This window comes from Pipra filicauda, unplaced genomic scaffold (genome assembly GCF_003945595.2).
Source record: "Pipra filicauda isolate LSUMZ 115617 unplaced genomic scaffold, ASM394559v2 scaffold67_size6003252_pilon, whole genome shotgun sequence".
NCBI classification, from domain to species: Eukaryota; Metazoa; Chordata; class Aves; order Passeriformes; family Pipridae; genus Pipra; species Pipra filicauda.
The window spans coordinates 4,677,227-4,704,894 of record NW_024104842.1 but is presented as its reverse complement, the minus strand read 5'-3'; the positions used below and the strand labels follow the sequence as shown (position 1 = coordinate 4,704,894).

The window sequence follows — 27,668 nt, the reverse complement described above, 5'->3', positions numbered from 1 at the left end:
AGTTATGAAAACCCTTATTATGAAAAACATTATATTTGATAGCCAAGTAACAGGACCTATTGTCTGTACTTTTAAGGTGCTTAGATATAAAACCCCAAGTTATGTACTAATTTCTAACTGCTTGGAAGAACAGTAAGGGAGGACTTAAGGGCAGCAGAAAAATCGGTTTGTGTTTTGCATACCATTTTTGAACATTGGTGATTTCTCCCTGGTAAGCTTAATTCTCTGGCTGACAATTGTCTCATTGTTTTAATTTTGGATGATCAGAGCAAAAACATCAGTGAGAAAAAGAAAAAAGGCATTTGCAGCAAGGGTAGCATACCTAAACTTTAGTGGAACATGTAAATTAAGTTTTATTTCGTAATTTAGCCTGATTTAGGCACTTCCTTTCATGTAAAAAAAAAAAAAGTTATTCTTTTAGGAATAAACACATTTTGATTGAACCCAGATAGAAGACTGGATATGGACTGTTTATATGAGAAATAACATTGAGAGCTTCCACCAGCATAAGTACGCCTTACAAGGCATCAGTGTCTAATGTTCTACCTTATACTTCAAGTTCCCTCAAATTTCTTAGAGCTCGTAGAGTTCATTATGCCTATTCTTGCTTCAAGTGCAGCAGGGAAAGGAGCATTTCCCTTCCGTAAAGCTGGACTGACTGCAAAAACATATTAAATACTGACTTTTTAAAGACTGAAATTAAATTCTAAATGTGTATCAAGTAAGTCTTAAAGGAAGATGCACTTGCGAGAGTGCTTTAGGCAGACTGCAAGAGCTAATGAGGTATCTGAGAGCAGTACAGATTCACACTTCTGAAGGAAATAAACAGGATGTGAGGTGCTATCTCCGCCGCACGGAGGCGGCCCGGCCCCCGGCGCGGCAGCGTCACCCCGGGCGAGCGGGAGATTCGAAGGGAGGCGGCGGCGCGGGGCTGGGCGGCCATGGTGGAGGGCCCGGGCTGTGCCCTCTGCGGGGAGCGCCTGCGGGCACGGCTGCGGCGGGGACAGGCCGTGCGGGGAGCGCGGAGCGCCGCCGTGAGTGAGGGGCCGGGGCCGGGGCCGGGGGAGCGGCTCGGCGGCCGGGGCAGGGCGGGCCGGGGCAGCGACTCACGGCGCTTGAGCTCCTTGGGGCTGAGCGCGGCGCAGGGGGCTGGTTGGTGCCTCCCCGCCTGGCCCCCGGCTGCCGTGATCTGTGGGTGGTGGTGGGTGTCGTCCGTGAATACTGTCTCTGTTCTTCCTTTGAATTATAAAATATCCTTGTCATCAACAAAGTAAATAAATAGGCCTTAGCAGGTCGGCTGTGTAAAGAGATGCTAAAGCTGTAGAAACAGGAGCTTTAGGAAATTATGAGTGAAAACTTTTAAAATCGCTCTGGTTCTGTTCGGTAAATTTCAAAATATCGCTTTGCTTCAGGAAACCTGAAATACTAGGGAAGTTATTACTAAACTAATTTTTTTTACAATCGCTTAAGTCTTTGCATGTGCTAGATGATCTTTAAGGTCCCTTCCAACCCAAAACGTTCTGTGATTCTAGTGTGAATGAAGCACAAGGGAGAAAGGTACATGTTTCACAGATATCACAGAATATTCTAAGTTGGAAGGGACCCACGGAGATCATCGAGTCCAGCTCTTAAGTGAATGGCCCATATGGGATTCAAACCCACAGCCTTGGTGTTTTTAGCACCATGTTAACCTGCAGAAAGGGAGCTTTTACTTCTATTTTTTTTAAAGTAATTCTAATTAGACCAAGTATTTAAATAAAGGGTGTGACATCTGCTTTCAATGTACACAATACATAGTTTTCCTACTAATTTTTATCCTTTTTGTTGACAGCATAAAATAATTCACTAGTATAAAACTGCCAGGGGACCTTCTAGTAGGTGGAGATGTCAGGATGTCAGTAAACAGGCCTTAGCTGATAAGCTAAGGTACAAACCTCTGGTTTTGATTAGAGAGGTAGCTAGGGTATTTTTTTTCATGTTTGGTTTTGCTCATCTGTGAAAAATTGTGTTGCTTGTGGCCCAAGTAAGTATACTGGATGCCTCCAGACAAAAGCTGGGGAATTTTTCCCCATCTTCAGTGTATATAAGGAGTTTGTGATTAAGGCATGATAAGATAGTACTTCAATTAAATAACAATTTATGGAAGAATGTGGTTCAAGATATGTCTGTCTAAGGTATGTCAAAGATTAGTCTTTATAGGTTTATATCTCTCAGGACTTAGCTTTTTAAATTAAAGAGTTGTGTTCCTGAGGTTTCAGAAAAGAATTCTCATTGCCTCAAATAGACTCCTTCATAGCTTTGTACAATAAAAGTCACCTCAGGGCAGACTGTATTCAGTGGCAAATGATCATCCTAAGGGTCTTGTCTTCTAGTAGTGACCCCCTTGCTGTTCACCTGCTTCTGAGATTAGACTTTAAACTAGTAGGAGGAGAGAAATATCTCTGTGGGCTCAGTGGAGGGTTTTCTGTGAAAATGTGAAACACTGTTTTCTGTTTCCCGTGTGAAACACTGAAAATGTATTATCAGCATTTGGAGCAGAATATACAACTGCAAATAGCAGAATTGACACTCTGATATGTTTTTAATATTCAAACTGTATCTATTTAGTTTACACCAGCCTGAGACTCTTACTGTAAATTCATGACTTGAAGGAAAAGGCATAAAATACCCTGAAGAAAAAGATGTATTGTTTCAATTATGAAAAAAATTGAGCTAAGTCATGATGGCATTAGCAATAGTGACTGCTTCCTGGGTTAATAGTCCCATTGTTTTTGGTAGAATAGCCTAAAGAGAAAATAGTTAATGTTGTTTGAGTTGAAAAATTAGTTCATACATCTGCTTGCTGAATGTGTACTGATGCTAGAATCAAAGCAGTATAAATTCTCTTTAATCTTCGTGTGTGTATGTACTCATTTTTCAGACTGCTGCAAGTGAGGGGAGAATCTCTGGTCATGATTTCCTTGTTGGACACATTTACAGGGGTGTGGAGACATTGGGAAAGGAACTTTTTATGTATTTTGATCAGAAAGCCTTGAGGTAAGAACTGAGAAAAAGGCTTCCTATGCATTCAGACTGATTGTATTTGGTGGGTCATCTTGCTTTTGCTAATGTCAGTTTCAAAGATTTGAAAGCATTATGCCGAAACTTCTCATCAGCCTCTTCACAATGCTGGAAATACTGATATAGTCACACGTTCAGGTAATTTACTGCTTTTCTCTTAGTCTGAGATTTCATAGAATCATAGAATCAGACAGGTTGGAAGGGACCTCTGAGATCATCAAGTCCAACCCTTGATCCACTATCGCCGTGGTTACTAGACCATGGCACTAAGTGCCACATCCAGTCTCATCTTAAAAACCTCCAGGGATGGAGAAGCCACTACTTCCCTGGGCCATTCCAATGTCTGATTACCCTCCCTGTAAAGAATTTCTTCCTAATATCCAACCTAAACCTCCCCTGGCACAGCTTAAGACCATGCCCTCTTTTCTTACTGATAGCTGCCTGGGAGAAGAGACCAACCCTCACCTGGCTACAACCTCCTTTCAAGGAGTTCTAGAGAGTGATGAGGTCTCCCCTGAGCTTCCTCTTCTCCAGACTAAACAACCCCAGCTCCCTCAGCCTCTCCTCATAGGACTTGTGCTCAGGTCCCTTCACCAGCCTTGTTGCTCTTCTCTGGACCTGCTCCAGCACCTCAATATCCTTCCTGAACTGAAGGGCCCAGAACTGGACACAGTACTCGAGGTGTGGCATCACCAGTGCTGAGGACAGGGGAAGAATCATTTCCCTGGACCTGTTGGCCACACTGTTCCTGATCTAGGCCAGGATGCCATTGGCCTTCTTGGCCACCTGGGCACACTGCTGGCTCATGTTCAGCTTCCTGTCAATCCAAACTCCCAGGTCCCTTTCTGCCTGGCTGCTCTCCAGCCACTCTGTGCCCAGCCTGTAGCACTGCAGGGGGTTGTTGTGGCCAAAGTGCAGGACCCAGCACTTGGCCTTGTTGAACCTCATCTCGTTGGAATCAGCCCAACTCTCCAACCTCTCCAGGTCCCTCTGCAGAGCCCTCCTGCCTTCCAGCTGATTGAGACTCCCCCCCAGCTTAGTGACATCTGCAAATTTGCTGCTGATGGACTCAATCCCCTCATCTCAATCATCAATAAAGATATTAAACAGAACTGGGCCCAACACTGATCCCTGGGGGACACCACTAGTGACCAGCCGCCAACTGGATGCAGCACCGTTCACCAGCACTCTCTGGGCCCGACCCTCCAGCGAGTTCCTAACCCAGCACAGAGTGCCCCTGTCCAAGCCATGGGCTGCCAGCTTTTTCAGGAGTGTGTGTGGGAGATGGTGTCAAAGGCTTTGCTGAAGTCCAGGTAGACAATATCCACAACCTTCCCCTCATCCACCAGGTGGGTCACCTGATCATAAAAGGAGATCGGGTTGGTCAGACAGGACTTACCCTTCCTAAACCCGTGCTGGCTGGGTCTGATCCCTTGTCCATCCTGTAGGTGCTGTGTGATTGCACTTAGGATGATCTGCTTCATAACCTTGCCAGGCACTGAGGTCAAGCTGACAAGCCTGTAGTTTGTCAGGTCCTCTTTCCAGCTCTTTTTGTGGATGGGCGTGATATTGGCCAACTTCCAATCATCTGGGATCTCCTCAGTGAGCCAGGACTATTGGTAAATGATGGAGAGCAGCTGGGCAAACCCTTCTGCCAGCTCCCTCATCACCCTTGGGTGGATCCCATCTCGTCCCATAGATTGGGGATCCAAGTGACTCAGTGAAATCCTCCTGGATTTCAGGGGGCCTATTCAGCTTCTTATCTCTTTCTACAAGCTCCAGAAGCCAGCTGTCCTCAGGACAACCTGTCTTACTGTTGAAAACTGAGGTAAAGAAGGTGTTAAATACCTCAGCCTGTTCCTCATCTTTGCTAACTATATTCCTGCCCATGTCCAATAAAGAATGGAGGTTTTCCTTGCCCCTCCTTTTGCTATTGATGTATCTATAGAAGGACTTTTTTTATTTTTCACAGAAGTGGCGAGATTATGTTCAAGTTGTGCCTTCGTCTCTCTAATTTTCTTTCTACATGACCTAACTATATTCCTAAATTCTTCCTGAGTAGCCAGCCCTTTTTTCCGTGATCGGTAGGCTCTCCTTTTCCCCCTAATTTCCTTCAAAATCTCCCTGTTTAGCCAGACCAGTCGTCTTCCCTGCCAACTTGCCTTTCAGCAGACTGGGACAGCCTGCTCCTGTGCTTTAAAAACTTTCTTCTCGAAGCATGTCCATCCCTCCTGGATTGTTTTCAAGGGTTGTTTCCCAGGGTACACTCTGAACTAGTCTTCTGAACAGGCCAGAATCTGCCCTCTGGAAGTCCAGTGGAGAGGTTTTATTGATGGCCCTTTTTGCACCCCTGAGTATTGAAAACTCTGTTATTTCATGGTCACTGTGCCCCAGAAGGCCTCCAACCACCACATCTCCCACCAGCCCTTCTCTGTTTGAAAACAGAAGGTCTAGCAGGGCCTCATCCCTGGTACGCTTATTTACCAGCTGGAGCAGGAAATTATCCTCTGTGATAAGGTATCTGAAAAGGAGAATTAGTCTTTAAAATGCTTTGTTTCAAATAGGAAATAGTTGTTATAGTTCTAGAAGCTGTATTTAAAGAAGTCTCATTAGCCATGTCACTGATGGGAAACCTTGTAGAAGTTATGTATCGGAAAGGTCTCTATACAGGAGGCAGAAATTACTTATTATCTGATATTGAAGATCTTAATTCTCTTGTTTTAAAAATGCATCTTGTGGATCTTAAAGATGTTAAAGGGGGTGGATGAAAGCTTCAGAAAATGTGTCTTACAGCAATCTAAGACTGGCTGCCAGGAGATGAAATAAGAAATACACCTTCAGAGGATGTATTATTATTTATCAAAGTTAACTCTTAAATATAGAACTTTCTTGTCATGGGGAAGGTTACTGATATATAGATTCTATATCTGTACACAGTTTCTTAACATAACAAAAGCAGCTTTTCTCTTCTGCTAAGATTACCTATAAAAAGCTGGTAGTCATGCTGGAATAATGTCAGACACATCTCGTGAAAGACTGGGCCATGAAGGGTAATTAACTAATTTTATTCTCTTGGATTTTCTCAAGTGGGGAGTGACTTCCTGGTGGGAGAAGTTAACCTGGCCATTAAATTGTTTTATGCAGTTTGGCTACTGCTTACCTGACTTGCATATGAGGAAGATACTTCTCAAATGTTGCCATATTGTGGACAGTAATTAGAAACTCCAATTCAGTATATTTGTAATCCATGGTAGGCACTAGAAGCTTTTTTTTTCTAGAGGTACAGATGAGCAAGGACACCTGAAGAAATTAGTACTTCTGCTTTTTGATGTCCATTTAAACAGGGGCATTAAAGTCACTGAAGAAAATAATTTTTTTTCTTTTTGTTTTTTAGCCTTGAAAGTCACTTAAATAATCAATGAAAATTGAAAAAGATTCTTTGATAGTTGCAAGTTGTGCAGCAGAGACTTTTGTGAACTGAGTGTTTTGCCATAGAAATGATACAGTTATGTGAGAGATCTTGCTCTGAGCTAGATTCCTATGGTCTGCTATTAATGTAATTTGGAGTGATGAATGGTTTAGAAAAGTTTCTGAAAATTGATAATGCACATATGTTTTTACATAACTGATAATGGACTAAAATATTCTTAGGAAACAAGTAATAGTTGACTCGAAATCCCTTAAAGGAAAGACATCCACTGTCTTGACTTGAAATTATATCTTAGCCCTTAGAACTTGATAATGTGAATTGTCACTGTTTTTTGCATCTCTATGTTGTAGCCTGTCTGTGCTGCCAGAAATCTTTTATTTTTACAGGGAAAAATGTTTTAAATATAAGCAGATCCTTGCAATATTGTGTAGCACTAAATAATTCTAAAGTCTCACTGTTTATTTTAAAAAAACAAAAAAGTCATCAACTCCTTACTATTAGTTATCATTGAATAACAGACCCTTGTTTTAGTTAGCATGGCTTTTTTATTTGTAGTAAAAATTAGTAAAAATTCTGTTTTGCCCTATTTCAGGACATCAAAGGTAATGAAACACTTCAGAGTGAAATTTTATAGATTTCTTAAGGCTATTGAATGTAAACATGTAGTAATGGCTCGATTATTTTTTCTAGTCATGAACTGGCAAGTCACTAAGATAGCTAATAGCTGTGATTCTTAATGTTCCTTTTAAACAGTATACTGGAACTTGGTAAATGAAACCATCAGCTATTAATGTGAATGCCATATCTTAAAAATAACTTTCTGGAAGCATTTAGTACATTACCATTTGGTAGCAAGATGCCAGAGTTTGATTTAAAAAGAAATTTGTCCAAGTTTAAAACAGTTTGGCTAGCTAAGCCTGAGCAGTACTGTTCATGGCACTTGTGAATTGAAAATGGCGATTGAAAATAAAAGTGGCTGAAACAACTGTATCACCTGAACTGACTTGTAAGAAGAGCGTTTTGGAAAGACACAGGTTTTTAAAAATTGAAAAAAATAAATGCTATGAGGAAGTTACTTAGAGAGTTACCCTTAAGACTATGTTTAATGACGTGTCTTAACCCATCTGTAAATATTTAAAATGCCTGTCCTTCCTGGAGTGTAACAAAGAGGGGTTGAAAGGAAATATACACCATATGCTGCATTTTTTTCGTCATTTATGTAGTTTAGTCTGTTAAATCTTTTTGTAACTACAGAATTATCTACTTTTTCTGATATATCGTGTATAGTAGTAGGACATGGGTTTTCGGACTTGAATGTACCAGGTGAATTTGTAATAAGTAAAATGTGTGACATAATAGTCAAACTTGTCCTTTGCTCAAGCATACTAGCTCCTGGTAGAATATATTATAATATGTAAGACCTCTTAAAGCATTAATGATCTGTAAAATGAATGCTCAAAAGAGTCTATTTTGCTACTTTGCCATCTGTGCATTTTTCGTTTTATTCCTTTTATCAATTTTTAATCGACCTGCAGCCTTTGCCTTGGCTGTAAGCAAAGGAAAGCAGAAGACAACATATGGCAAATATTAATTACTTTGTTTATGGTGTTATTGGATGTAGTTGTGATGTGATAACAGGGTTGGCAATGTGTGGACTGAAATCTTTCCTTTCATACAAGATGAATTCTACCTGATTTAACAGAAAATTGTCTGGTAAAGTGGCTTCATTTCTTTCAGGCTCCCTGAAGGTTTAGGAACCTATGTTGGAAGACCAGCATGTCAAGTGAAAAAAATTCTAAGTGCAGCACACCAGAAAAGTGTGTTACTTAATGATCAGGTCCGACTTCTGTGTAATGAATTCTGAAGATTGCTGGAAAACTGCCATGTTTTGGAGTGGTTTTGATTTGGGGAGGGTTGTTTATTCTCTAGTAATTGAGCACTATGTAAGCAAAGAGTTTGTTGCTGTGTTACTGGTAATAACTAGAATTAATGTACATATATACTGACTTGGTTAGGCAAGGTCCATAAATTCAAAAAATAGACTGGTGTTATGCTTGGAAACATTGTTAACTTAAAATAACTATAAAAGCTCTCTTTCTCTCCAAGGATTCACTTTGGTATGAACGGTTCCATGTGCATTAATCCTGATGGAAGCAAAGACAGAAATGGAGTACTACCAGTTTTGGAGATACAGCTTACAGAGGATACTGTTTGGTTTTTTGATGTGACAGTAGAGTATAGGTAAAGCAGAAACTAACCAAATTGAACAGATTGATTTATTTATTTTTATAACATTCTTTTAAGAACATAATGAATAATCACACACAAATTGTTAAGTGCTTGGATACTATCAAGACAAAACTCTCTAAACATATCCTATTTATTGGCATGGTAATTTAGTTTTGTTACTTTGTATCAGAGCTCACATACAGTTAAAGTAGTTGCATACTGTAGTCCCATTAGATAGTGTCAAGACTGGGAATGAAAGTTTGGTTTAATTCAGTCCTTAAATCTGAATGCTGAACTCCATTGCTCCTTTACTTTCCATGAAAGTCTCGCTTCCTTAACAAGAGTAGCAATGTGCCATGATTACTGGCTTCAAATTTTTATGCTCCCAAGGTTGGGTTTTTATATTTCTTTTTGGAGCCAAATTGGTATAATTGTTCTAATTTACATTAAGTGGATCTTTATGTCTATCACCATTGTACTTCACACTGCTAATAAAAATTACAACAAGCTTGATTTTAAATTGTTTGAGGCTCTTGAGAGAAAAGGAAAATGTAAATTCAAATAACTTATATATGCATATTTAAAATTACAAAACATAAAAGCTTATGTAAGCCTGAGACATCTTGTTCTGTATTATTTTTAAATGATTATGCTTAACCTAATAAAATAAAAATTTATCTTAAACATATAAATATATATATGGTCATGTTGTAACTACTAGTGATAAACTACTACTGTATATATATATATTATATATAGTAGTTTATTTATCATTATGGTAGTATATTTATATATACCATATATTATATATATATATACACATATAATATGTTGTAACTACTGGACCATGTCACCAGTTAGTTATATTTGATGGTCCAAACACAGGAAAGGGTGGCTAGTGTAATTTCTGTGCCTCTTCCTGTCACTGGTATTTTCATGGTTTCTATTATCTGCATATAATGTTCTACAATACTTTATTGTGTTCTTTTTTAAAACCATGCTGCTATATTGGAATATTTTTAAAACAAAAATAAATCCTAATGAATTTTTTCTCTTCCAGAAATGCAGCTGAGAGTGAGCGGAAAGTGAGAATGATGGAAAGCTTGGATGTCTGTTCTCCAAAGTTTAGCTTCTTAAGAGCAGAAAGTGAGATTAAGCAACACAAAACTCGCATGTTGTGTGATGTGTTACTGGATCAAGCAGTATTACCTGGAGTGGGAAATATCATAAAAAATGAAGCACTGTTTGATAGTGGTCTTCATCCAGCTGTTAAGGTGAATGAAATGTCTCAAGATGGTTTTTAATGACATCTAAGTATTAAGAAAGAGCCTCTGATATTAGGTTGTATCATAATTCATGAAGATATTAGGAGGGAAGTAGGAGTTGTTAACTCTACGTGTTTCATGTGGTCATTAAGTCTTTGGTCAATATAGGGGAAGACAACTGAAATTTTTACCAAGTCCTTTCCTTGGATGAGGGAATGCACATTGTTTGGTATGCAAGCAGTGAGTTTGTGTGGTATAGAATGTGAACATGTACTGTTTTACTGAGATGATACATATAATGTGCAGTCTCAATTATCATAACACAAAGCAGTGCAATTCCATATCAGCGTTCAAAGTGCACCTGCCTCAATAGGTCTTTTTTCTGTTGTCCCTTAGCATTGTAATATTTTAAAAATCATTCTTGTCTTTCTCACAGGTTTGCCAACTGACAGATGAGCATATACGTCACTTGGTGAAAATGACACGTGATTTTACCCTGCTTTTTTATAAGGTATTGGCACATGTTTCTGAGAAGCCTCCAAAATGTGACTCTGGCACATTAGATGTATGTGATCATCCAGTGAAAACAGTAAAAAGATGCAACAGGACAAGTGTTTCCATGAATAGGAATGTTGAATTGTGTGCTCTTTATTAATTGTGAATTGTCAAATGATGGAAAAGTGGGGGAGTCAAGATTGTAAAAGTATGCACAGGTTGGCCCAGAAAAGCTTCAAAGATGTTGCCTGAAGGCCAGTTCAGTTTTTCTGTGAATGTGCTGTAACGTCACTCTGAACATGTCAGAATTGATGTAGGTTAAACACAAACGTATATGTCAGGTAACATAAAGGTCACTCTTAAAACTGGAAACTAGAGATTGCCCCAGGGAATTATGAAGGTAATTCATGTGGCTTCCTTTATGAAACTTAAATACAAGTATATTTATTTAACTAAATAGATCATAACTGCTAACAACTTATTTTATTTCCCTAACTGAAACAATGGTTTTCATTGCTAAAGTGAAATAAATTACAGTTTCTCACTACTGTCACAACTTCAGTAGGATTTAATTTCTTCCCCTGTAAAGTCTATAAGTCCTCGTTGCTCTTTAACTTTCCACAATAGAAAAAGAGAGAACTTGACCTAATCCTTCTACATTTTATTTCTTTAAGCTGCGTGCAAAGAAATGAACAGCAGTGGTGAAATTCTTGTCCGTTTCTCTTGGTCTTCATGAAAGCAAGGAGCTAGTGCTGCTAAAACATGTTTTTTTTGGTAGGTTAGGAGGAGAGTACTTAATGTTCCTAATGCCATCTTTCAATCACTAAGGCGAAAAATGTGATTTGTTTAATCAGTTAGTCTGCTTAACTGTTTTCTTTCCCCCAACCCACTGAAGAGTCCTTTTAGTTTATTGGTTATAGAAATCTTTTCTTTCTCCAAACTTCACAGTGAAGTCTACCAATAAAGAGATAGCATGTAGTTCTACAACAACTATAATACTAGGGAATCTAAATGTGTCACAGGCTTTTAGACTGGTAATAAACAAGTCTTAACAAAAAGTTAAACTTTCTGTTGCTCAGTGTAGCGATTTTTAAAACTTTTACAATCAACATTTGGCAAGTATTCAACAGTTAAGTGCTTTTAAGAGCTAACCTCTCCTTCTAAGTCTCCTTAAAATGCATAATGAAAATATGATAATATGAGGCATAGTGCTTAATAATTTTTTATAGACTGTTATAGATTGTACTAATCATACTGTATCATTACAGGTGCAAAGATGAAGAATCTTGTTTGTGTAAAAAGCTGTTGCTTTAGTTTGTTTTTTACATAACTGGATGGGAAAAAAACTACTCATAAGAAACTGACTGTAAACCCTGAGAAAAAAGCAAACTGCTTGTGAATATTCATGCCAATATATATTATTAATTCCTTCTGATTGAATTACTAGGTTGTACTGGCACAGGCATTCTCATTCAGCAAGGCTGATGAATAAAAGCACAGCAGAAGCAAATATGCTGTGCTCAGAGACACCTGTACTTTGGGAGAACTCCAGGAGTCTTCATACATTATGGAGCTAGAGCTATTGAACCCTGCCAGAGCTGAGCTGGTACTGCTGGGCCAGCTGTGGTATTGTTTGAACTGTGCCCAAGAAATTGCTATTGTAGTGCTGAAACTCTTGTGGCTCTGCAGAGTTGGCTGAATCTCTACTGGGCTTTTGTTTGGTTTTTTACCACTTTTAGCTATATGAATTGTCTCATGAGATGTGCCTGCCTGTCACCTGTCTGGAGACTCTTTAGGCCACTGTGCCCTTGGGCTTGTACTGTACTTAATTTATTATGACTTTCTGCCAGGATCTAGGGAGCTTACCATACTGCCAAGTGGTTTTTCATGAGCCAAGTTGTCTGGCATGGCCAGGGCCAAGATGAAGCTGAGGAACTTTACTGGGCACTAACCAACATTTACAGAATCCCTGGAATATTTCTGCATTGAACACTTCTTTAGGTTTTGGGAAGGCGGATTAACCCTGTAGCATCAGGTCTGAGCTGGCTCTGTGGTGTGTTTTTTGTTCTTTTGAGGGTGAGGGGAGGTGGTATTGATTTTGTGGTTTGTCTTTGTTTTATTTCTGTTTTCTATGCTGCATTGATTGGACCTTATTATCTCTTCAAGGACACTCCTACAGGTGCCAGGTCAAAGACGACTGGTGCTAAATCAGAGCTAGCTGGTCCAGCTGAATTCAGGGAGTTCCTAGCATGTATTTGCTTGCACCATGCTAGTATATTTTTTTGTCTATCTTTTATTCCATTATGTGGAGAATTATAGACACTGTTATAACTGATTTGTCAATTTTTTACATAAAATAATATGAAATTCAGATATAGCCCTTATGAGTGCGCCTTAAATCATCATCTAGTCATTGAGCTGTCAGTTTATGTAGGGTTATTTTTATTTTAGCTTCAGACTGACATAAAATTTATACTGAGTCTCTAACATGGGTTGATACGTGTTCTGTTTTAGTGCCGCAAAACTGGGTCCCCACTCTACAAACACTACAAAGTGTACAAGCGCCCAGCCTGTGGTCAGTGCAGTGGGAACATCACTGTGTGTCGTTTAGGAGAGAATAACAGGATGACTTACTTCTGCTCCCAGTGTCAAAAGGCGGATCCCCAGCTTGTCAATCTCAGGTGTGATGGTAACTGTGACACTTTTAAGCACCTCAAAGTGTTGATATAGTAAGAGGACATCTCTTTTCAAATAGAATGGATCCCTGTGCATTTTATAACTAAATAAACTCTATGCTAGGTGAGGACAGGACACCTTGCAAAAGAAAAATGTTTTGGCCATTGGTATTTAAAAGTGGTTAGAAGCTTTGATTCTTTGATACTATTTCTTTCAAAGGCCCCATCTGTCATGAAGTAGCTATTACTTTAATCAAGTGTAGGAATTATAAAACAATTCAGAGTACTGAGAATTGTTTACTGAAATTAATTGACTGGAAAAGTTGCCCCTTGTTCTTGGTGTTATCAATATAATGGTCTTGGAGGTTTACATACAACTGAGTTGAATAGCATGAAGCAGGAATTTGTGTGTCTCTCTTTTCACAAGATAGCCCCCTCACAGCTGTTCTGGCTTTAGAGTTATACTGAGGATAACTAAAACTTCAGTGAATTCAGAGTGCAGCAAATATTGTAGGGGCTTAGGATTTTTTCTTTTCTTCCTCCTTATCGGTTTTAAAAAGCTTTTGCTATAGGTGTGCCATAGAGGCACTTTGAGTTCCACATAAATTGTGCTAGCAGCAGCTTTCCTCCTTTTATTTCAGGAAAGCAGAAAATGCATTTGATATCACAAAGGGTCAAAAGGTAAAAGTTCCAAAAGCATCTTATTCAGGCTTAGATACCTATGTTATTCTTGAAAATTTTCATCTGAGGCTTCAGAATTTTGCCTTTTTATACTGAGCTCTGTCAATTTAATATAAGATACTGCTTCACTTTGCAAACTTTGCCTTCATTAGTGTGTGTGTATATATATACATTTTTAGATAAGATTTATGGGACACACAAATCCCTCTCCTAGCTCCAAGCTTCTTTTAAGACTCAGATGGCTGAAGGGATTTTGGTTAAAGCTTAAAAATCACTTTTGAGTACAGATCAAATATAGAAAATTCCAGCATGGAAGATAAATATTTCACATGCTGATAACCCCAATCTGCTGTATTTTTAGAAAGCAATAATGAGAAATATATTGTAGAAGGACAGGAAAACAGCACTGTTCCATTGAGTCAGATAATGAGAAAACGATGCAAGGAAAAAAATCTCTCTCTCTCTGTTCTAGAACAAGTAGTGATTTGGGGTTTTGTTATTGTATTTTTAAATAAATAATTAAACCGTACTGTATTTCAGTGAAAAACATTGTAATGGTAGCTATAAAATACAAAGGTTGTTTCTTGTGTTGTCTTTATGCTGATGGTCAGGTCTTTGTTTTCTACTGGTCTTTTTTCAATTAAGCAGTAACCATTACTATGTAAAAGTATATGTAGCTCAAGTGATTTATCTACTAATCCAAGCTTTTCATATTTGAAGACTTGAGAGACACCGTGTGATCAGACTGACTTGCTTCAGGTCATAAACTGTAGAATTTAACCCAGTGGTTCTCGGGTCAAGTCAAGTAGTTTATGATTTTGCTCAACTGAAGAAATGAAGAAAATACCCTTTATAAGCTTACCTCATCAAATTCAAATGTGCCTTGAATCTCAAAAATACACTTTCCCCCCCATATTTCATAAAATGGGAAGGGAGTGGGGGAGATGACATGATGTGACAGACAGACCAGAGGAACAACATGGAATTAAACTCCAAAACATGACATGCTGAATATACTCAGTCTAGTAAAGCATTTTTGATAACTGAGTAGAACAATTGATCTAATAATGCGAAAATACCCATTTTAACATTTAGAGTTTGGCTGTTTTGTTATCTAGCCACAGTAGTTTGGTGAATGCTACTGTGATGTCTGTTCTACCTCTCGACAGCACAGGATCTCTGGTGTGTCAGCAGTTCTCATTATCCTCCTTAGTCTTCCTGTTGTGGAAGACATGTGGTAGGTAGTGGATATCTCTACCACTATCTTGGAATCTAGTCTGATATGGCAAGTGCTAATTATGGGAAAAGTGATAGGTAAAGGGAGTGTCACACATATGTTCCCAACTACAGCATTTGCATTATTAATTGAAGTGCCTAAATTCTTTGGATTAAAAGAAGTCTCCAAAATTGCACAAAAGCTATGGAGAAAAACACTTGACAACGTATCAACCGTGAGTTGGTTGATAATATAGTACTTAAAAATGTAAGTACATAACTTAGTGAACAGGTCAGTTCAAGTTACATTTAACTTGCTGTCAATGTTTGAATATAGTGACTGTAAAAGAGTAACTATGATTCTAAATCAGTGTATCAACATAGGAGTTATTATAATTTACAGGAAAATCAATAGAACTAAATATTTAGAGGTACCTGGAGTATGGCTTTGGCTCACATGTCACAGCTAGGATCCTTAATTCTGAACAGGCTCCTACATGTTAAAAGGCTTTCTAGCAAATAGTGACAAACAAGAAACTTTCTAACTTTTAAGACTTTCAGTGCTGTTGGCTGTTATGATAACAAAGAGGACTTATGTATAGCATTTAAATGAGAGCAAAAAAAAGTTTGCTAGATTATGTGACTTTCTGCAGTTCAGTTTCTAAACAGTTCTTCATCCAGTAATGCATTTGTTAGTAAGTGTTCTGTACAAGGGAGCCCTGAAACAGTCTTCCTTTCTCACCAAGTTTTTTGCTGCAGTACTTGAAAACGGTAGGGAATTTGAGAGGCTGGGGCATTGTGCTGGAGAGTACCTCAGTTAATAATTAACTTTCTGTCAATTTCTTGTTTAAATATTTTTATTTGTATTACTTGTGCAGCATCTGGAAAGATTTGCCCTTGAGTTAAAGAAAAAAAAAAATCCAACTTGAACCATGACATGCTGTCCAAGCTATGATAGGCAGGCATAACACTCTGTGCTGTTTGTTCTCTGGCCCTGTGCCTCCCTGCACATAGTGGTGTAAGGCAATTTGTAGAAGGAACGTCAGAAAATACTAACATCATTCTTTTGTTTCACAGCAAACTGCCAACTAGAAATAGCCTAATTGGCTGGGCATATGGCAGGGGGTCATGTTCTAATGAACATGTAGCTCAGAAATCTGAAGAGGAGTGGACGTGTATGCGCTGTACCCTAACAAACAAGCCTTCTGCTGAAATTTGTGATGCCTGTTTGACTTCAAGGCCTGAAGGTACTGAAGAGTCATCTGGCATCTATGCTGGGAAAGGGGGGAGGACTGTGGTTTTGATGTAGTTTTGAGAACTGTAGAAGTGTCTTATTGTGAATCATATTTATATAACTGTAGCTAATTTGAAGTCAGATTTGGGGAAATCTTACACAGACAATCATGGAAACTGTCTTGTCTTACACCCTAAAAACGTATTCCAACTTTATGTGCAGGTGGAATTCTATAAATACGTCTCTTCAGTGACCCTTTATTTTTGTTGGGGCAAGGAGTGGGACACATCACCATACTTTCAACTCTTCTTAAAATCATTCAAAGTTTGCTGCATAAGTCTGAATGAAAAATCAGCAGCAGACAGAAAAGTAACTATTATTCTTTCATGCGAACAAAAGCAGTATATTTTGGTACCCTTTTCTAAAAGGATGTCAGTTTCTCAGGAGCTGGTTTTTTTCCCTCCAAGTTCAGAGTAAAAATGATTCTAGACTTCTTACCTAAATCTGTTGTTAGTCTCTTGCTAGAGCTTCTAATGCTGTTATCTACATGAAGTATTGCTTCCTTGCTTAATCCTTTTATGAATGGAGTGATGTGTGTGAAACTCTTATCTCACACCAGCTAAAGTCCATTTCCTCAGGTCACGAATCAATAAAAGTATGTCTTTGTGCCTTTCATGACAGTTTTTGCCAGCACAGGCTAATCTTGCATAATTCTTCTGCAAAATCAGCACCAGAAACCTGAAAATTTTAATCTGTTCCTTGAATCAGATTTACCAACTAATATTTACCCTGGAATTAATACTGTCAGCTGGACCTTAAAATATATACTGTCATATGCACAAATGCTTTATTTTAAGCTTTGAAAAAAATCTTATTCTTTCTTCTGTACTTATAAGTTATATAAGTTTCACTTGTTCAGTTACATGCCGTTACTGAAAACAGGCCTGGAATTTGAAGATGTGTTGGACCTGGTGGAATGCTGTTGGAAAAATTCTTTTTTTAAAAAAAATAAGATTCATTTTTGCATCATAGGAGTGATATTTGAATTTTTTTTAAGATGAGTTTGCTTACCTCTTTTTTTTTCAAACCTTAAGATTTCTTGCCTTCTCACTTTGTTCAGTGTTTGTCTTTTTATTGTTTCTAAAATTAACTACTGTCAGCAGAAATGTTTCAATTTTTGAGAACAGAGTAGTTAGTATGTAAAATTAGCTGCTGGCCATACAGCCAGAATAATTCAGTCTGTAGACACAGATAATTGCCATTATATCACAATTTCCTTGCTTCTTTGCTAAGTACAAGGCCAAGCTACTGTTCTTTCTTGAAAGGTCTGAATGCACTGAAACCGGTATGTTTCACTGTGCAGCAGCAAAATGGAAGGAGCCTGGAACCAAGTAATGTCCCGAGTAAACTGTAGAGATTCTTATTTTGTTTGAGTGAGAATGCCTTTGGAGAGAGTGTGCCCTTCTGTGCGCCTTACCTACCCATTTTTCTTCTGCTTAATTCCCTCTTTTTTGTATGGAGGGAAGATAGAGGAGGGAGACACACTATAAGTTGCCCACTAGGCAGGCCTCTGATTCTGTGAAGGAACTGTTGGTTCATGTCAGGAAATATACACAAAGCACATGTCTGAACTGCTTGCTTCATAAAAGCCTCTTACAGTAAGGGAAGGACAGGAAAACTGAAAACACTAGAAAACCCAACAAGTGAATATTCCTTTTCATGTCAATAATAAAATAATACTTTAAAAATGTATAATGCATCGCTACTTGTAGGTACCATACCCCGTGATCTCCCATTGCAGGCGTTTATAAAAGATTATTTTAAAAAATATAAATATTTTAATCCCTGTGATTTTATAAGGTTATTTGTCCAATAGTTTTCATTTACAGAGTACTATTAACATTTGGTCCTGTTTAAGCAATAGTGATGTTATCTTGAAATACGTTTTACATGATTCCAAAAGTGCATGAGCTTTTCGTAGTGTAAGAACTGTGGTACTCTATCTGACCTGTGACAGATCTTTCAAGATGGTATTGTAAATTTGCTCTTTCACTTTCCATATGAGGACTTATGAATATAGATCAGAAATATAATGTCTAACTCTATGCAGATGGATTATAACTAATAACTTCTTTCCTTAGTTCCAAAGATGGAGAATGTTGAAGATTCTGCAGCCTTTGACATAAACTTAATGAAGTACCCTTGTAATGAGTTCAGAAAACCAAGCACAGAAATAAAGATCAATAGGAGAACTGCATTTGGAACTACAACCCTTGTCTTAACAGATCTTGGTAACAAAGATGTTTTGAGAAATGGTACCCAAATATCTGATGGATACTCTCAGTGTGTTGCTCCAAAAAGCAGTTGTAAACAGATCCAAAGCAATGCCTACCAGTCAGAGGGAAACACAGGCAAGGACTGCTCAACGCACGTAAATGCTCTGGCTTTGTCCTCCTGTCAGCAACCTGTCTCTTTCCAACACATACAGAAGAAACAGAAAACTGATCATACACCCTCAGTTCACAAATACAATATAGCAATCAGGTATGTATTCTAACATAAAAACCAGTCTTTATAATCCCATAAACAAACTTTATCCCCAAAGATTAATGGAATACTGTGCTGTTGGACTCAGACAGTGTTGTCTTTGGATTTCTGCCAGAGGTAACTTATTCTAGGCTAACTATAATTTAACATGATTTCAATAGCACTGAATGACCTAGGCTGTCACTGGGAAAGTCCTCATTTTGGCCAGTACTGCTGTTAGCTAAACAGCTGTTCATAGTTCAGCTATTCCCATGGAATAGTACAGTATAGCTTTAATAGGTCAACAAGCACAGTTCTACCTAAGGAGTTGTTTGATCTTAGCGCTGTAGTTGCCACTGCTTAGAGAGATCTTGAAATCATTGTGAAAGATTACAAAAGGAAGCTAGCTGAATGAATATATTCTAATTAAAATTATTTGTCAACTACCAGTTTTCAACATTTTCCATGATAGCAAGCTCTATACAGGTGCCTTGATGAACTTTCCATTGCTGTTTTTACTCTTAACTTCCATCCCCGTTTTATACAACCACTTTAATGCTCTATCCATCCTGAATTTTTATTTACACAGCCCTGTTCAGACACATTCATTGCCTAGTTAAGAGAAATGTGAGAATCTATGAGGGTTGTCAAGGAGAAGTTGGGCACACATACACAGCAGTAATGGGAGTGCCAGGTAGATGTCACTTACAGTGGTAAATTTTGCAGGCTGAATGTGAAATATTGATGATATGCTACAAAATTCCTGGTCGTGTGTCTGTTCTGAAATACAGAAATTACTTCTTGCATTGTTGAAGCACAAATTTTGAAATGAGATCTCACTGACTAGCCAGGCTAGACTGTATGAATATAATTTCTCCTTGCACTCTCAGCAGAGGACTACTGAGGATGTAGGCAGGATAACTGAGAGTACAGATGACTGCAAAGAAGAAATGAGACAATATCGATCATGAAAACATGGTAGTTGTAGCAAGTCATCAACTTAAATGTTTTAAACAAAATTAAAAAACAAACTGAAAAAAACCAACCAAAACCAACAAAAAAATCTGTTGGCCATTTTTGTCTTCTTGTGTTTTAGTGAGGCATTGAAAGAAAACTGCTGATGTCTGTAGGGCTGCAATCTTCCAGACATAGAAGAGAACATAAAATTCCTAAGCTTGAACAGAATGAATTAATATTTTCTTTTTTCACTAAGGTCCCATCACTGCTTTTCTGTTCTATAAATATATTGGAAAGATACATTTCAGAGCATTCATCTCTTTCATGTTACGGTTTTTAAATGAAGCCTTGTGTATTGCATTCAGATAATCTCTGACTATCTCAATCATGAGGAAGAAAGAGAGAAGCTTTATCCCATTCAGAGAACTCTGTTCCATCCTCTCAGCTGGACTACTTCTTGTCCAAATACGATTTGAAGCATTACTGTAACTTTTTAGTAAAGAGGGTGGGAGTTTTTTCTGTGAAGCATACAAATGCCTTCAACCTGGAGTAATGACTTGGTATTGGTCTTTTTCCCACCGAGAGCAAAATACTCTTTTAAACCGTGTCAGAATTAGAGGTGGGGAGTATAATAGCAGTGGTAATATTTATTTCGTTTTGTAGATGAATTTGAATACTTCAGAATAATTTAAAACGTGGTGGGGAGAACTGGTATAATACCTCAAGAAAAGCACATAGTCTTGTCTCTTTACTCCTAGCAGTCATTAAGCTTTAAAGACACAATAGGGTGCATTAGAGAAGCAAGCTTTTTGACTGTCATTGTGTGTAAAAGTACACTGAGTGAGCTATTGTAATGGTAGGAGAGAATTCTTTGGCTGGTAACCCCTTTAACTTTTCACAGGAGTCATTTTGTAACTTGTCATTACAGCGCACCTCAAGCTAATGTGACAGATGATACTCGTACATTAAGCATGGGCCATCCTCGCTGCAGCAAACACAGCCGTCTCTGCAGCCTCAGGGTGGTGAGAAAGGACGGAGAAAACAAGGGCAGGCAGTTTTATTCCTGCCCTCTACCCAGGGAAACCCGGTGTGACTACTTTCAAGTACGTATAAGACTTAAGGGCTTGTTTTATAATAAGCAGTTGTTTCTGCAGCCTCCTTGCACCAGTGATCTGTAATTGTGGACAGATGTATTGCATTTAAAGTTTGAGGTAATTCTAAATACTTTCACACACTGAATTGAAACTAAGACCATAGTAGTAGTTATAAACTTACAGTTTTAGTTACTTCTCTTACTGTTGAAAAGAGACCTGCTTGTGCAAATGCTCCTAATCTGCTTCCGTGTGATGTAAAACATATGCATAGCAGAAATATTGGTTTGAAGGGACTTGTACAACTTGTTCAGATCAGCATCTTGCTCGAAGGAGGACTATGGCAAACTAGATCTAATCATCAGCCATGTTTCTGTCTAGCCAAAATCTTGAAAGCCTTTTAGGATGAAGATCTATAATCTGCCTGGGCAACTGCTCCCACAGTTGCACTAATACATAACCTGACCTTCCTAGCTGCAATTGGTGGCCACTGCTCCTTGCTATGAATGTATGTGTCTGAGAAGAGTTTGACCTGCTAAGTGACCTGGCAGTCACTTACTATCAAGTAGTTAATAGATGAAGTTAAGATAGTAATGACTGTAATGCCTTAATTTGAAGAAAACTATGTGTTAACATCAATTAAAGTTGCACCAGTCAAAGTGTGTGCAGTTGCAACTGATGTTAAAGAAAAATCTAAAATAGTGATCACAAAAGAGATAGAACTATCCTAACTACTAGGAACAGTTTCATTCTAGGGTAGAATGCCCTGTAGATCTGTTTCTATTGTCAGTTCTAAAATATGGAATTAATAGCCATCACATGTGCCTAAAGCCTGTTTCTTTTGGCAGTGGGCTGACTTGGATTTTCCATTTTGTTGCCATGGCAAGCGATGCATTATGAAGACTGTGTTGAAGATTGGTCCCAATAACGGAAAGAACTTTTTTGTGTGCCCTCTCGGGAAGGAAAAACAGTGTGGCTTCTTCCAATGGGCAAAAAATGGGCCAGGTATGCAGATTCTTCCTTGATGGTGATGTTACAGTTACCTGCTCCTCAGGATGTCTTAAGCGCATACAACTTTCGTAGTAATTTCTGGTTTGTTTTGACTTTCTCTCTGTTCACTGGTTAATAAGTAAAATAGCTCCAACGTAAAGAACAGCAGATCTGGAAAGAGTAACTTTACATAGTCCTATAAAAATTTAACACTGCTTGTATGCTGCCTACAATTTTGAAATAAATACTTAGCTTGCAATATATACTGTTCTATTTCTAATAAAAAAATTTAACTGTTTTCTTTTTTCATGTAATATGGCTACTAAATTGGTAGACTTTCTCATAAGTGTAAACATGTATTTAATAGAAGTGAATAAAAAGATTATTTTTTATATATATATATGTATTTTTATGTATATATATTATTAATACCACTTCATGCTTTATTTACTCAGAGCTTAAAATGAATCAGCAATGGACTGTACCCTTCAGATGTTACAACAATTAATTTTTATTCTAGTTGCTACTGAACATTTTTGCCCCCACATCCATGTGTAATGAATAATAAAATCATACGTCTGAGGTGGTTAAAACTCAGTTTATGTTTGGTTGTCTTACCACTATTTGCTGAAGCAAGGGGAAAAGAAAAAAAAATATGCTAAGCTATCAAATGAAAAATAAAGCAGAAACAGAATTCTTCACATCTTTGGAGCATGTACTATAGATAACAAGGAAAATGAGACTAATGAAGATAATGGCCATAGCTTCATAGATTATTGATTCACAATCAGTCTTTAAAGAAAGTAATGGAAAGTAGGTATTGCTTCCCACCAAAAACGGTCTGGATGAAATAGGCTTAAAAGCACCTTGGAAATGGTCCTTCAGTCTATGGTCTATGCAAATACTTCAGAATTGTTTCCTTTTTTTTTTTTTTTGACGGGGGGAAGGACTGCTTGGTTCTCTTGAGAAAGTTGTGGAACTTCAGTCCAATTTAAACCTTCCGTTCCATGGTGAAAGTGAAACTTCAATTCTTCCCCTAATCAGCACAAATTCAGAGGCTTTTTTATTCCTCTTTGATACTTTTGAAATCTTTTAAAACTTTCCTTACGTGAAGCAATATATCTCTTTCATGAGGTACACAACTCCACCTGAGAACAACAAAAGCTATTGCACATGGTGACTACTGATTTTTTCCCATTACCATCTTTCTATATGATGCTTCTTGTTACAATAATATGTTGCTGCTAGCTTCTGCTTATACATCTAAATTTTAAAATTGTTATCTAACCAGTTCCTCACTTGTATTTGTACAATTCCTTACATTGATAAAGTGTTTGATTATTTTTAAATTTAACATGCTTTTGGATGTCTTGCACAGGGATAAATCCTCAGTAGTTCAGTTAAACTTGAAAAATAAAAAAGAAATACAACCATTTTTGATCACTTGCTTTCTACAAATATTAAGATTTCACTAAAGCTGCAAGCTAAATGACTTTTTCAAACTTTGACGCTTGAAAAATAACAATTAGGTTATGTTTTTATTTTAGTTTAATAGCCAGACAAGAAGTGAGTATCTGTTTACATATAACACATACAAGTTTTAAAGCATTAACTGCTTTTATTAGCTACTGCAATCACTTTACTTTTCTTGTATTTCTAGTACATATGTTTGTTGTTTTGGTTTTTTTTTTTAAATCTGTTTGGAAGTGGTGGTATATTTGCATCAGCCTAATTTTGCTATATGCTATATATCCTAGTTGTATAACATCACAAGGAGAGAAAAGGCAGACAGGGGAATAACAATGGGTAAGGATACACTGAACTTATCACAGTGAACTAGCATCTGGAGGAATTTGACATGTTTACACTTAAGGGAAGTAGGAAACTAAGCAAGAGACAGTGAATTCTAATTCACTAGATGCTTCTACAAACCTTACTGCTTTTGCAAATACTGGGTTTTTTTGCTTTTTTTTAGCTTTTGTTTTCTCTTTCTCTTGCAGAGGACAGCACTTTGTAACTTGCTTAACGAGCTATGGCTGATAGCTGGTTATAAAAAGTTTTAACCAAAAAAAGCTGGCAACAAAACTTATCTTGGAATAGATCCCCACTCAACTTCAAAAAGAAACTGCAACCAAGGGTGCCAAAAAAAGAAGACAGTTCTTGAAAAGATCTCTTTTCTTTGCTCAAGATAAAAGTCATGATTTTCAGCTTTTGTCCCAATAGTTTACAAATGTGTTTTTATTTTTTCACATTGATTCATCTGTTACAGTGCAAGTGATGGAACACACTTCTTTCAGATTTGTATCTGGCTTACACATTTTAATGGCTTATGTTGCACTCAATCAACTGCAAAGACTAAAAAGAATAACAAGATCTAAGTTAAAAGAGGGAACTGTCTATCCCAAACATTTTCTGTAATTTATATTCCTAACAAAAGCACATGTAAATTGCCTTTAAAGAAATACAGCTGCTTTTCAAGGCCTTAGGGTTCTGACACAGTTGTTACTTTGACCTGTACCCAAAGACAACTAAGAGAAATGGGATTATTACCAGTGTCTACAGGAGGCTGTTAGGACTGACGGGCTCACATAAGCTCCTTTGACTACATGGTTTCTGAAACGAGGTCGTGATGGCAGTTCTGTAATATAAAGGAGACTTTCAGTAAAGCTGACTTCTAGTACTCTTAGGTACAACTTTGAGAGAGATTTTTTTAGACATTAACACTACAAAGTGATAGCATGACTCATAACAGAAACCTGTCTCTCACCTTAAGCTGAAAACACTTTTTCTGGTTTTATATACCACAAAACTAACTTCATAAAGGCCCTGCACTCAGCTGAGATGTATGCAAAACAGTTTTTAGAGCATCAAATCAAGGTCACACGAGTTGTGAAGTAAAAATTTTAAACTCAGAAAATGTTAATTCCATATGCCATGCCCAGTTTATGGTAGCACTTCAGTTACTATTACAGTTTAAGTAAGTTTAGGCAGAGCATATCTTTCAGTCTGAAACTAATGTTTATTTTCCTATTTGTGCCATTCAGTTTAGAATCAACAGATTTAATGCCTGGTTTCATGTCTTCGTACCCTTATTTAAAGTACTTTTATAACCAGCTATTTGTAAAGACAGACATGCACGTTTCTTAATCTACACATCCACAACTAACATTTGATGTCAATGCAAATTCAGCAAATAGATGAACAGCATAATACTTACATTAGTAGTTCACTGAGGGAGAACTAAATTTACACTGAAAATATGCACTCAAGTTTTGAGACATTACTATGTCACAGCTGTGACTACAGACCTCTACAATTATACAACTATTTCTGTATCTACCTTCCTGTGTAAAAGGGTGCAAGTTCTTACTTGTTTTCCTGGAATGGAAAACATAAGTAAGAATCTTTTAGATTGATGGTGAAAGAAGCAGAAGATGCCATCCCTTCCTTAATATCTGTATGAATGTTCATCATTAGTGGCTAAGCATCTTTCACATGAAATCAAAAGGTATTGTAAAGTCTCTAAAAGACTTCATAGCAACTGTGAACAAAATCTCTCAACAAAATTCCTAGAAGATTTAAAATTCTTTTCAATGTCTCTTGTACCTTTCTGCAATTCAGCTTGTTGATGACAGCCAGAGTTCAGGATCTAGTGTAACTTAACTTAATATGCTGTACGTCTGTTTTTTTATTTCTCTGATGCCTGAAAGGTTTTTTATTATGTCCAATTTTTACTTGAATATTCAAAACATGTATTCAAAACTCATATAGAAAAGTGTGGAAATACGCTATAATTAATCTTACTGGAACAACAACATAAAATCCAATCTAGGAGAGAACCCAATAAGAGAACCATTTTCCAAATAAAAACTTATTAAAAATGCATCAAGTATACTTATGTGTGAGTACAATTCCAAGTGTACACAGTATGGTCTAAACATAGTTAGTGCTTTAGTTATTTAACTTATTGAATTGCTGTTGCTATAGAAAGTGCAGATCCCTGCAGAGTTTGTAGGCTTAATAATTTTTTATTATAAAATCAACTTCGACAACATGACTGCTGTTAGTCATGTGATATGATCATACTGTGAAAAGATGCTAACACTGGTTGTCTTTTAATACTAAAGTTTCAGATGAGACCTTAACAGAGAAATGGCAGAGTAAGAAGAGGCCTGTCAGAAGGCACTGAAATCAGCAGAGCTCGACTTAAAGATGGGACAAAATTGCGTAGTTAGGAACACTAAAGGGAAAAGTGAAGGAAGAGTTCCTCTGCTTTGGCAGGAGAAGGCCCATTTGACTGGTTCAGCTACAGATGGAGCTGACACCTAAGTCAGATGTACGTCTGTGTGGTCTTTCACACCAATCTGTACTATTTCCATCTGTGTTTTAGATCATCTAAACAAATTAACTGCAATCCAACTGCTCTGTGCTCAGATTAAACAGACTTTAACCTCAGATTATGAGTAAATCCAACTGCATGTTTCACTAGCCTAAAAACCAGCCTATATGTAAATGCTGCTGGCTGGTCTGTGCTTCAGGCAGATTCCAGCCAGCTCCAAAGGTACAGTACTTGAAGTGGGCCTTACCACAGCAGCTTGAGCATCACATATTACTTAGAAGTATTTGTTCACATATCTTTAAATACAGAAATGATTACATAATCATCTTCTCTACCCCTTTGCAGAAAACAGGTATATTTAGAAATTCTTTGTGGTTATTTCCTTCAAACAGGAATCCTCCTATCACAGGAATCACGACAACCGTGACAGTAATTATTTGATATGCAGAAAACCTTTCATAATCTGTTAGAGACTAGGACACTGTAGTATGGAAAAGGAAAAAAAACCACCTGAAATAGAGAAAACTGGGAAATGTATTTTAAGCTTTATCGAAAAAACTGCATTGCAGTAACACACAGGGATCACCAGCTTTGCTACCCTCACCCAATTAAGTAGCATTTGCAAGGCACTTTTCCTCCAGCTAGTTGACCTTGTTGAAAAGGCCCATTGGCCTGGGCTAACATTATTTCAAACCTAAGGCAATGTCCATCAAGATCAACAAGAGAAAAAAAATGTATAACCTCTCATCAAAATAATTCAGACTACATTTCTCAAACCATAAATAATTCCATACCAGCAAAAAAACAAAGGCTCTAATAAAAAATAAGAACTTCAGGATGATCTTAAACATACAAATAAAAGTTCTGAAATGTCTTTAGAAAAACACTCAAGTTACGAGGTACAAATGGAAGCTAAAATTTAAATTTCAATTTTAAATGTAGACTACATTTGAAGAGCAACTTTGCAATATAAAAATTAACCTCATTACTATAGCAACACTGCAGAGCCTGTGAAAGTGAAACAAACATTTAGCAAAAGTTCCACTCAAGGCAAAGTTGCTGGTAAACTTCTTAAGGATGGTATTTTCACATGAAGTGGTCTTGAGTATAACAGTATAATTTGCTTTGATTGTAAATGGGAAATAACAAGTAAGTTGGCTTTGTAGATGAACTGTATAAAAGTAAAAAAAATACACTAAACATTAGAATGCACAAACAAGCTTAAAATCCATTTGTACAAACAGAAAATTTAGAAAATAAAAAAAGCCCTTACCGTTATTTTTTCTTTACCTTACTGTACACATAGAATATATAGTTTATCCTTGCTTTCTCTGATAGCTCGTGTTACTTGCACTGCATTTGCCACTTCTCAGCTTCTTTCCAAAGTTCAGCTATTACCTAGTATTGCAATACCTTACAACTTCAACTAGAAATCCATGCAATGTCTCATGGTACATTTCATCTTCACTAGAAAAATAAAA

At 37.4% G+C, this 27,668-nt stretch overlaps 1 protein-coding gene across 2 annotated transcripts; it reads left to right on the top strand.

Moving 5' to 3' along the window:
* The first annotated feature begins 907 nt into the window (after positions 1 to 907).
* On the top strand, positions 908 to 25,892 carry NEIL3 (nei like DNA glycosylase 3). 2 transcript variants are annotated; one of them, XM_027741590.2, is made up of 11 exons: positions 908 to 1,034; positions 2,921 to 3,036; positions 8,597 to 8,731; positions 9,780 to 9,993; positions 10,421 to 10,495; positions 12,994 to 13,160; positions 16,128 to 16,297; positions 18,426 to 18,828; positions 20,696 to 20,870; positions 21,707 to 21,863; positions 23,849 to 25,892. In XM_027741590.2, exons 1-11 carry the CDS (start codon positions 942 to 944, stop codon positions 23,863 to 23,865), a joined length of 1,722 nt encoding a protein of 573 aa, XP_027597391.2. In that variant the 5' UTR covers positions 908 to 941; the 3' UTR covers positions 23,866 to 25,892. The 2 variants fall into 2 exon arrangements, with proteins under 2 accessions (XP_027597391.2, XP_027597390.2); XM_027741589.2 differs by lacking the exon at positions 23,849 to 25,892 and having other exon boundaries at positions 21,707 to 22,146.
* Positions 25,893 to 27,668: the final 1,776 nt, after the last annotated feature.